General features: G+C 41.1%; 1 protein-coding gene across 2 annotated transcripts in view; it reads right to left on the bottom strand.

The window, feature by feature from the left end:
• MYO1D (myosin ID) overlaps nucleotides 1-12,237 on the bottom strand; it is a 357,910-nt gene that overhangs the window by 224,913 nt on the left and 120,760 nt on the right. For both annotated transcript variants that reach the window (XM_043903065.1, XM_043903066.1), the window contains exons 8-11: nucleotides 9,388-9,591; nucleotides 7,260-7,405; nucleotides 7,060-7,174; nucleotides 1,207-1,377 (exon numbers count right to left, since the gene is read on the bottom strand). In XM_043903065.1, the coding sequence (XP_043759000.1) occupies nucleotides 1,207-1,377; nucleotides 7,060-7,174; nucleotides 7,260-7,405; nucleotides 9,388-9,591 (636 nt within the window). The remainder of the gene's footprint in view (nucleotides 1-1,206; nucleotides 1,378-7,059; nucleotides 7,175-7,259; nucleotides 7,406-9,387; nucleotides 9,592-12,237) is intronic.

The raw sequence follows: 12,237 nt of genomic DNA, 5'->3' as shown, positions 1-12,237 counted from the left end.
AAATGGCAGTGCGTCACAGATTTACATGGAATTATGGAGGAGCAGAAACGTTTGCCCCTTTCTTCACGGAAGTGAAGAAGAACAAGGCCTGTTTTTCCTTCAGCTTATGGTTGCTAGACAAGCCTGTATTTATAGGGAACACCTGGGGATGATGGTGTGTCTCTCCTAGGACAAATATCATGGCAAACATACTATATGCAAGGCATAGCACAAAGGTATGATCACCGCAACTGCCACCAGTTATCATAGAAACATGATCGGTTTGTAACATTTTTAGAATGTGAAAAATAGGGAGTTAAAAAGGACACCCATTTAAGGAATGAGTTTCCTTGTAACATGAGAATTTCAGCTAGAATTTCTCATTTTCAAGAAAGTCACATAGTCTGAAGAGCTAGAGCGGAGCACACATACTATATTTTTATAACAGAATTACAGTAAAAAGTCAAGGACAAAAGCTATTTTCAGTGCCATAATTATCAGATGCAGGAGCAAAATTCTAGCACATGAACAAGGTCTCTGTACCTATTGGTTATAAATGACATCATGCTTTCTAAAGAATTGTGTTCATTTTTCCTTTCTAGCAAATTGAGTAGTCTAGAGCGCCCTCTCCTGGACATTATGATTTTTATCAATCACATCATCCCATAAAGAAGGCTGAGCACCAAAGAATTAATGCTTTTGAACTGTGGTGCTGAAGAAGACTCTTGAGAGTCCCTTGGACAACAAGGAGATGAAATCAGTTGATCCTAAAGGAAATCAACCCTGAATATTCATTGAAAGAACTGATGCTGAAGCTACTTTGGCCACCTGATGCGAAGGGCTGACTCATTAGAAAAGACCCTGATGCTGGGAAAGATTGAAAGCAGGAGAAGGGGATGACAGAAGATGATATGGTTGGATAGCATCACTGACTCAATGGACATGAGTTTGAGCAAGCTCTGGGAGATGGTGAAGGACAGGGAATCCTGGCGTGCTGCAGTCCATTGGGTCATAAAGAGTTGGACTTGACTGAACAACAACATCATCATCCCAATAAACCAGAGAGGCAGAACTTATCCACAGCAATAAATCATTTCAGGGATGTTTGGCCTTTCATACTCATGTGGACGTTCTTGTACCCCAACATAAAAATTCATTTGATTCTGCCAAACAATGAGGAAAATCGTACGGATCACAATGAGAGGACGTTCTCATTATACACGGTACCTTGCGGCTGGAAAAATGACCGTGTTTGCCCAGTTTACTGTTAAGTGCTTCTAGGAACATCTCATCAGTGACTTTGCCGACGTTCATGCAGGCGTCATCGAGGATGGCAATGATCCCCTTGTGCTGCTGCTCCACCAGGTCCACGATGATCTGATTGTTGAAGTAATCGATCTGGAGGACACAGCAAAGAGCCAGTTACCAACGGAATGGTGACCAGGTGCAACACCAGTGCCTCCACATGTATCAGGAGTTCAAGTCACTTTGATGTCAGATATGTAAATCACATTTCATGAGGCTTCCCTGGTGGCTCAGATGGTAAAGAATCTGCCTGCAATGCAGGAGACCTGGGTTCAGTCCCTGGGTTGGGAAGATCCCCTGGAGAAGGAAATGACAACCCACTCCAGTGTTCCTGCCTGGAGAATCCCCTGGACAGAGGAGCCTGGCGGGCTACAGTCCATGGGGTCACAAAGAGTGGGACACGACTGAGCGACTAACACTTTCGATGCTAAAATGAGTACACGTTCTAACAGAGGTTTTTTAACAGATGTATTTATTGACTTTGTATCATAAAACATTTTGTCTTGGGAGTTCCCTGGTGGTTTAGTGGTTAGGATTTGGCACTTCTCACTGCCGTGGCCCTGGTTCAGTTCCTGGTCAGGGAACCGAGATCACATGGGCTGCACAGCTTGGTCAAGATTTTTTAAAAATTGCCTTAAATGAACACAGCAAGTCCCCTACAAATGAACGAGTTTCATTCTCAGAGTGTGATTGTAAGACCAATAAAGTTAACCGAGGTTAACACAGCTAACACAATCGGCTATATAGTACTGTACTATAATAGGTTTATAATATTCTTCACATAAATAATACACACATAAAAAATGAACAAACACAAAAAATAAACATTTTGCATCTTATAGTACAGTACCTTGAAAGTAGAGTAGTACAATAGCTGGCACACAGGGGCTGGTGTGAACTTTGCATTTTTAAAAGTCTGCAACCTGAAGGTTTGTATGTAGGGGACTTACTGTACAGCTCAAGGTGAAAAGTATAAAGTAGATAATGTTTATTCCTTCACTAAGCCTTATTTTAATCCTGTCTTCATACCTGGCACCTAACCTTACTCTCCATACACTCAATCCCTTCCTTCATCTCTTGGCTGTTAATCTCAAGACCCATATTCCACTGTGCTGTGCTAAGCCACTCAGTCGTGTCCCAAGTCTTTGTGACCCCATGGACTGTGATCCACCAGGCTCCTCTGCCCATGGGGAGTCTCCAGGCTAGAATACTGGAGTGGGTTGCCATGCCCTCCTCCAGGGCATTTTCCCAAGCCAGGGATCGAATCCAGGTCTCTCGCATTGCAGGTGGATTCTTTACCATCTGAGCTACCAGGGAAGCCCCCCTATTCCACTAGGTGCCCACAAATAACCTGGAAGTATTACTTTATACCTAACTTGATGGTTAAGGTGTTACATAGAACTTGCATTTTTAGTTACATGACCCTGGCTGACCAAAATGTCAGAGTGTCTCCTCCAGTTTCTCAAAAGTTAAAAAGCATATACGGATCTAACAGAGTTTTCCAGGGTCCAATATAAAAAATTTAATTATCAGATAATAAGGATCCATAAAGGGTAAGAATATACTTTTCATTTGCTTCCACAAGCTGAAAAAAAGTTATAAACAACTTCTGAATCTTTCTCTACTTCAAGACATACAAGGTATGTATCATAATCCTCTTCTACACCTGTTTCTTCCAATGAAATTGTGAAAGTGTTAGTCACTCAGCTGTGTCCAACTCTTTGCAACCCCATAGACTGTAGCCCACCAGGCTCTTCTGGCCATGGAGTTTTCCAGGCAAGAATACTGGAGTGGGTTGCCATTTCCTCCTCCAGGGGCTCTTCTTAATCCAGGAATCGAACCCGGGTCTGCACTGCAGGCAGATTCTTTATCGGCTGAGCCACCAGGGAAGCCTGTTTATTCTGATAGCCTGCAGCATATTTATCACCACACTCAGAGAGAAAGCATACATGGGCCTGACTCAGGCAAGCTGCGCATCACGTGAAGATGGGCAGTCTATACACTTTAATCTTGTGTGTTGATGTGTCCCAGATCATTCAGGAGGCACCTGATCTGAGAGTTGTCTCCATTACCCTCTCTAAAATGGACACACTCACAATAGATGATTACTATGGCTCATGGATCCCTGTTCAATGGTATTTAAAAATCCCAGGGCTCATGCCAGCTGTGGTTTTCAACTCCACCTCTAGTTTTCCAAGCCCTCCTCTGTATTCCATGAACTCAAAGTCTGCAAACTGGGTGGCTTTTACTTTTTTTATATTTTTCTGATTTGTCTAAATCAGTGATACTCAATGGAGTGTGACTTCCCCTGGAACCCCTAGGGCATCTGGCAATGTCTGGGGACATTTTTGACAGTCATGACTAGTGGAATGCAACTGGCATCCAGGAGGAGGAGGCCAGGATACTGCTAAATGTCCTACGACGCACAGGACAGGCTTGGTACAAAATGTTAGTACAGAGACAGATCAGCCCTGGTCTAAGTGTTTACTTTTATTGTGAGTACTTTATTACATTTCTCACCAGGGAAAAAAGTTATTTGTATCTTTGGAAAAAATATTCTTAAAATGTTCAAAAAGTAGGAACTCTATATTCATCAACATAGCTGAAATCTTAGACTTTGCAACTGTGGAATTAAAGACTAAGTCTTTTGTCCTAAGAACAAAAGAATTAAGTTTCCCAAATTCCAGCTGGCTATCTACAAGTAATTAGTCTTTGCTGAAGAGTTCAGTAGCTTTTGGGTCACAATTTAATGCTGCTTTAAGCATTGCCTAAAATTATGGTTTTCCAATCAGGTGCTTCCAGCAACCTGGCATTCCCAAGAGGTTTCTTAGGGGATGCAGGAGACAAAGAAATGGGATCGAGTTTTTACCTTTTATTTATTTTAAATAATTTTTCCTGCAGTATAGTTGATTTACAATGCTGTGTTACTTTCTGATGTACCACAGAGCACATCAGTTGGATGTGTGTCAGTCACTCAGTTGGGTGTGACTCTCTGCAACCCCTGGACTGGAGCCCGCTATGCTCCTCAGACCATGGAATTCTCCAGGCAAGAATGAACACTGGAGTGGGTTGCCATGACCTTCTCCAGGGGATCTTCCCAACCTAGGGATTGAACTTGCATCTCTTATATCTCCTGCACTGGCAGGCGGGTTCTTTATCACTGGTACCACCTGGGAAGCCAAAGTTACATATACACATATGTTCACTCATTTTTAGATTCTTTTCCCATATAGATCATTACAGGGTACTGAATAGAGTTCCCTGTGCCACACAGTAGGTCCTTATCAGTTATCTGTTTTATATACAGTAGTGTGTCTTCGGTGCTAGAGAAGATTCTTGAAAGTCCCTTGGACTGCAAGGAGATCAAACCAGTCAATACTAAAGGAAATCCACCCTGAATATTCACTGGAAGGACTGATGCTAAAGCTCCAGCACTTTGGCCACTTGATGCGAAGAGCCAACTTCTTAGAAAAGACACTGATGCTGGGAAAGATTGAGGGCAAGGGGAGAAGGCGACAACAAAGAATGAAATGGCTGGGTGGTATCACCAAGTCAATGGACATGAGTTTGAGAAGATGCCAGGAGATAGTGAAGGACAGGGAAGCCTGGCGTGCTGCAGTGCAAAGAGTCGGACACGACTTATCGACTGAACAACAACAAATGTGTCTATGTCAGTAAGCTGGGGGTTTTTAAAGGAAATACTTGCCCAGAATAGGGTTTCTAATTTGGGCATTCGGCCTGTCCTCAGTAACTGTTACCCTCGAGAGAGTCTTCTGCTTCCTCTAGGACATATTTCTCTTGGTTTATTTCACTAAGAATTGTTTTAAAGGGCTTTTTTCTCCCTTTTCATATATTTGGAATAGCCTCCTGCTGTTGTTGACTTTTCCCTGTATCAACTATGCCTGTGGAATTTGATGTTCTGATTGTTAAAGGATATTTTTGACCAGTATCTCTGAACCACATCTGAATAACAAGTTTTATGATTAAATTTGTTATAAAAACCTAAACGCCAGTTATAATTGTGTACTATGAGAAACAGATTCATTCTATGAAAGTTGCATATTAATTGAATTACATGTTAAATATGTGATGGGAATTCACTCTTTAAATCAAAACTATAGGCAATCCTATTAGAAAGCAATAATACACCCTTGGTTTATTTGTAATAAACCTTGGTTTATTTGTAAATAGGCAATATTTACACTAATATATTTGAACAAAACTTATTATGGTATTCTAATATATAACACAATGGAAGGCAAAGAAGCAATTAAAAGCAGGAAAGCTAGTTATTATATACATATATACACATATATACATATTTAAGATATATAATACGTAATTATATGTCATATATATGTATGTTTCCAGTATCTACTTTTCCTGAATCAGAGGAGATAGAAGGTAAGACGCTGGGAAGGAATATAAAAGTAACTTAAATACAGCATTTCAAATAGGTTTTTACTGCTTACACTGAGTATCAGAAAACAAATATGGACTTCATTGTCTATGCTTGGCAAAAGGATAAACACAGAAATAAAAGGAAACTCAGAAGTTTCTGAATTTTTTAAGTCCATTCTCAAAATTGTTTTATAATAAAAATTTCAAAGAAAATTACAAAGTTCCATTTCGACCATGAACAGGAAGTCTAACGGTCATGGTTTTAGCTGTGATCTGTGGGACTGTACCCTGCATCAATCAAACTGTCTGCCTACATCTTATCCGACTAGTGACAAAGACAAAGTTCCCAGAAAGCCCCGAGAGGAGAGGGGGAAACTGACGTTTGACACAGCGGAGACTAAACGGAAATCAAAGTTATCACAGCTCTTTTCATGCATTGGTTTCAGGGAATATGAGCTTCATTAACCAAAGACAACAAAGTGCCACTGAGTTTACTAAGCAGAGGAAGAAAAAAGAGGAATAAGAGCAAAAAAAAAGAAGGAAGGAAGGAGAAGAAACTCTACTAGGAAGCCAAGTTCTGTCCATTGAAGGCAAAAGCTGCTGCTATGAATAACTTATAAAGGATGCCAAAGTCAAACAGACAGATGTGAACCAAAAAGTCATGTGTTCTTATGGGACAGCATAAACAACTGGTTCAATATCCTATGATAAACCATAATGGGAAAGGATAGTTTAAGAAATGTACACATATATGTATGACTGAATCACTTTGCTCTATAGCAGAAATTAACACAACATTGTAAATCAACTATACTTCAATGTAAAATATTTCTTTTCTATCTATATAAGATGATGAACATTCACTAAACTCATTGTGGTAATCATTTCATGATGTGCGTTAAGTCAAATTGCTCTACTGTACAATTCAAACTTACACAGTGCATGCGAATGTGCTCAGTAGCTAAGTCGGGTCTGACTCTTTGTGACCCCATGGACTGTAGCCCACCAGGCTCCTCTGGCCCTGAAATTTTCCAGGCAAGAATACTGGAGTGGGTTGACATTTTCTCCTCCAAAACTTACAGAGTGCTATATGTCAATTATACCTCAATAAAATTAGAAAGAAAAAACAAAACAGAAAAAAACCTACAGGCTACCAGCCACCAGGTGAACATAAGTTTACTGGTTTTAACTCAGCCTTTTCTGGGTCCCAAACAGAGAGTTGATTAAATTAGAGAAACCCCACCTGTCAACCCTGAAAATGAATTGTATGTACATACCCCAAAAGGAAAGCTAAGGGTGCTGTGTTTCAAGCACCCAAGGAGATCAGCCGAGCCCTAGGATGCTAGAAGTTGGCTTTATCATGAATCCACTCACGTGCTTCCAGGGGATTCCTTCCCGCTGGTACTCCTCCTGTTCTTGCTTCAGGACCAGCTGAATAAACAGCTGCTGGAGCTTCTCGTTGCAGTAATTGATGCAGAATTGCTCAAAGCTGCAAGAAAAAGAATCAGGCTCAAACAAATTTAAAAAACAACAACAACAAAACAATACGGTTTTTAGTATCTGCTCCAGTTTACCTGTTGTTGTCGAAGATTTCAAAGCCATAGATATCCAAGACACCAATAACAGTGTTCTTCCCATGGATGGTGGTGTCTGAGTTCTTGACCTCAATAATATCATTGATGCGGGAAACAATCCAACAGAAAAGGCGCTCGTATATGGCCTGTGATGAAAATGACCACGTAAATTCTTGCACGTTGGAAATGAGTTCTCTGTTTGGATTTTTTAAAAAATTTTATTCATTCATTTATTTTGACTGTTCTGGCTCTTTGTTGCTGTGTGGGCTCTTCTCTAGTTGCAAGGAATGGGGGCTAGTCTTTGCTGAGATGTGTTGGCTTCTCATTGCAGAGCCCCCCGGCCCCACCCCACCTCACTGTGGCACAAGGGCCCTAGGGCGCATGGGTTTCAGTAGTTGCGGCAGGTGAGCTCAACAGTTGCAGCTTCCAAGCTCTAGAGAACAGGCTCTATAGTTGTGGAACACTAGCCCAGTTGCTCCAAGGCATTTGGGATCCTTCCAGACCAGGGATCGAACCCACGTCTCCTGCAATGGCAGGTGGAGTCTTATCCACTGTGCCACTAGCGAAGCCCTGGATTTGTGATGTTTTAAATTTCTACTGACCTTCTCCTCACCATTTAGCATAGCTGTTAACCCTTTAAGCTGAAAAATGAGAAATGAAGACCATTTTCTAAAAAACTACATGACATTTGCATGACCTTTGGATCTTGGTTATTATTGGTCACTATGTGACCTATATTTCAACAAAATTCCTTAGGTGTGTTTCTGTGACCTGGTAATACCAATAAGTTGCTTACTAACTTGTATAAGTCACTTTGATGTTTTATTTTAATCTTATCAACTATGAAAAGTAGAAAACCAACAAGTTCTATATTCTATGGATTCTAAATACATAAACATTGATTTATAATGCTAAATAAAGATCTAAACCAAAAGGACAGCATTTCAAATTCCTTGAGGATCAAATACACATTCGATGCCCAAGGGCACACACACCAACACGGAAGGACAAAGGCAGCACACACTCGCACACATTCACATCCTGATACAAATGTGTCCTGCAACGTCACGTCTAGAGAAAGTCTTTCCTTAACATGTCCCTCCAGATACCCACTCTCTTCACCTATACACGTCCATACGCACGACCTCCACTTTTCACCTCCTCTTCCAGCCACTCCAGTCTTCCTTTTCTCTCATGAGTCCACTGAAACGGCTCACCAAGGACCCCAAGCACGTCTCTATGGACACTTTCTCATACCTCTGTGTGGACATCTTACCTGGATACTCAGCAACTCTCAACCCAGTTTCCCACTCTTGCCTTGAAACTTTCTGCCCTCTGATTCATGACATCACACTGTCTTAACATGCTTCTTATTTCACCGGCTGTTCCCTCTTGGTGACCTTTAGTAGGTCTTCTCTTGTTGTTGCTCAGTCACTAAGTTGTGACCAACTCTGCGACCCCATGGACTGCAGCACGCCAGGCTCCTCTGTGGTCCACTATCTCTTGAGTTTGCTCAAATTCACATCGATTGAGACAGTGGTGCTATCTAACCATCTCCTCTACCTGACCCCTAAGAGCTGGAGCTCCTCCTGGTCCCCTTCTCTTCTCTCCCTATCTCCTCTTTGCCGTGTCATTTCATACGACAATAAAAAACAGTGACATGACGTTTCCCCCAAAAGTACCGTCTGAATGCAGGCTCTCCTCTGAGCTCCAGGTCCCATGCCTGACTGCCTACCTGGCAGCATATCTGGGATGTCTCACGGCTGTCTCAAACTTATGTCTCGTCTGGACTGCTGATCTTCCCACCTCCCCCAAACTGTTCCTTCTTGTCGTTTAGCCGCTAAGCCATGTGCAACTCTTCTACAATTCCATGGACTATAGCCCGCCAGGCTCCTCTGCCCATAGGGATTTCCCAGGCAAGAACACTAGAGTGGGTTGCCATTTCCTTCTCCAGGGGATCTTCCCCACCCAGGGATTGAACCCGCGTTTCCTGCTTGGCAGGCGGATTCTTGACCACCAAGCCACCCTACTTCTAACCACGAATAACTAGAAATAGAAACTCAGGGGTTCATTAGACATTTGGTACCAGAGCCTCACAGGGCCAACAGGACACCGGTTAACACCGCACCTTGGCGAAGGCATCCCTCCCGTAGCTGGCTTCCTGTTCGCTGTGCTGCTTGTCGATGATGTCACGGCCCGTGGCCACCGTCCGGTAGAGGAGGGCTTTCTCCACCATGTCCGTCTTGGTGGACAGCAATTCCGCGATGACAGATACAAGCTTGCCGTCTTCAATCAGAGTGGTGTCACCATCCACTACAAACTTTAAATTTCCCTGTATCAGAAGAGAAAGACCAAGACACACAGTTTCCAATGAGATTCTGAAAAACCATGTCAGGGAAAGATTTGCCAGTGCGAGAGAATTCCCTTGTCTGTAGCACCGATCTTCCTAAATACATTAATATCTCAACACATAAAAATCGGGTGCTTCATCCATTTCGTCCTTCTCCAGACACTCATCTATCTTTCAATTTTCAGGGTATGGTTTTGATGGATGGAAATTTTATATTTTTATGTAGTCAAATCTGAGTCATCTGCTTCAGGGTTTCTCTTTCTTTGGTGTCATGTGTAGATCATTCCAACTCTGAAGATTTTATGAATATTTAATAGACTTTTCTATTCTTTTTACAGTTTTTTCCCTCATATTTAAGCCTTGAGTCCAGCCAGAAGGTATGTCAGCATAAAGTAAGAATCTAACTTTATTTTTTCAGATGATTACTTGCTCCAAAACCATTAACTGAATAGTCTAAGCTTTTCCTCCTGATTTGAAATATAACCTTTATTACACATTAATTTCCACCAATTTTTTGGGTCTATTTATATTCTACTCATTCAAGAAACAATACATACATATTAGCCAGCTACTAACTAATTAACCAGCACATGAACTAATCTGTTGATTAATCTGGTGCTGAATTTACGCAGCAAGTTTTAAAGCACTGTGGCTTTTACTATCATTTTATTTATTTTTTTCTTTTTTTTTTCATTTATTTTTATTAGTTGGAGGCTAATTACTTTACAATATTGTAGTGGTTTTTGTCATACATTGACATGAATCAGCCATGGATTTACATGTGTTCCCCATCCCGATCCCCCCTTCCACCTCCCTCTCTATTCGATCCCTCTCGGTCTTCCCAGTGCACCAGGCCCAAGCACTTGTCTCATGCATCCAACCTGGGCTGGTGATCTGTTTCACCCCAGATAATATACATGTTTCGATGCTGTTCTCTTGAAACATCCCATCCTCGCCTTCTCCCACAGAGTCCAAAAGTCTGTTCTGTACATCTATGTCTCTTTTTCTGTTTTGCATATAGGGTTATCGTTACCATCTTTCTAAATTCCATATATGTGTGTTAGTATGCTGTAATGGTCTTTATCTTTCTGGCTTACTTGACTCTGTATAATGGGCTCCAGTTTCATCCATCTCATTAGAACTGATTCAAATGAATTCTTTTTAATGGCTGAGTAATATTCCATGGTGTATATGTACCACAGCTTCCTTATCCATTCGTCTGCTGATGGGCATCTAGGTTGCTTCCATGTCCTGGCTATTATAAACAGTGCTGCGATGAACACTGGGGTGCACATGTCTCTTTCAGATCTGGTTTCCTCGGTGTGTATGCCCAGGAGTGGGATTGCTGGGTCATATGGCAGTTCTATTTCCAGTTTTTTAAGGAATCTCCACACTGTTCTCCATAGTGGCTGTACTAGTTTGCATTCGCACCAACAGTGTAAGAGGGTTCCCTTTCCTCCACACCCTCTCCAGCATTTATTGCTTGTAGACTTTTGGATAGCAGCCATCCTGACTGGCATGTAATGGTACTTCATTGTGGTTTTGATTTGCATTTCTCTGATAATGAGTGATGTTGAGCATCTTTTCATGTGTTTGTTAGCCATCTGTATGTCTTCTTTGGAGAAATGTCTGTTTAGTTCTTTGGCCCATTTTTTGATTGGGTCATTTATTTTTCTGGAATTGAGCTGTAGGAGTTGCTTGTATATTTTTGAGATTAATTCTTTGTCTGTTGCTTTGTTTGCTATTATTTTCTCCCAGTCTGAGGGCTGTCTTTTCACCTTGCTTATCGTTTCCTTTGTTGTACAAAAGCTTTTAAGTTTCATTAGGTTCCATTTGTTTATTTTTGCTTTTATTTCCAATATTCTGGGAGGTGGGTCATAGAGGATCCTGCTATGATTTATGTCAGAGAGTGTTTTGCCTATGTTCTCCTCTAGGAGTTTTATAGTTTCTGGTCTTACATTTAGATCTTTAATCCATTTTGAGTTTATTTTTGTGTATGGTGTTAGAAAGTGTTCTAGTTTCATTCTTTTACAAATAGTTGACCAGGTTTCCCAACACCACTTATTAAAGAGGTTGTCTTTTTTCCATTGTATATCCTTGCCTCCTTTGTGGAAGATAAGGTGTCCATAGGTTCGTGGATTTATCTCTGGACTTTCTATTCTGTTCCATTGATCTATATTTCTGTCTTTGTGCCAGTACCATACTGTCTTGATGACTGTGGCTTTGTAGTATAGTCTGAAGCCAGGCAGCTTGATTCCTCTAGTTCCAGTCTTCTTTCTCAAGATTACTTTGGCTATTCGAGGTTTTTTGTATTTCCATACAAATTGTGAAATTATTTGTTCTAGTTCTGTGAAAAATACCGTTGGTAGCTTAATAGGGATTGCACTGAATCTATAGATTGCTTTGGGTAGTATAGCCATTTTGACAATATTGATTCTTCCAATCCATGAACATGGTATGTTTCTCCATCTGTTTGTGTCCTCTTTGATTTCTTTTATCAGTGTTTTATAGTTTTCTATGTATAGGTCTTTTGTTTCTTTAGGTAGATATACTCCTAAGTATTTCATTCTTTTTGTTGCAATGGTGAATGGTATTGCTTCCTTAATTTCTCTTTCTGTTTTCTCATTG

Source organism: Cervus elaphus, chromosome 5 (assembly GCF_910594005.1).
Source record: "Cervus elaphus chromosome 5, mCerEla1.1, whole genome shotgun sequence".
NCBI lineage: Eukaryota > Metazoa > Chordata > Mammalia > Artiodactyla > Cervidae > Cervus > Cervus elaphus.
This window is presented reverse-complemented; position numbering and strand designations above follow the sequence as displayed.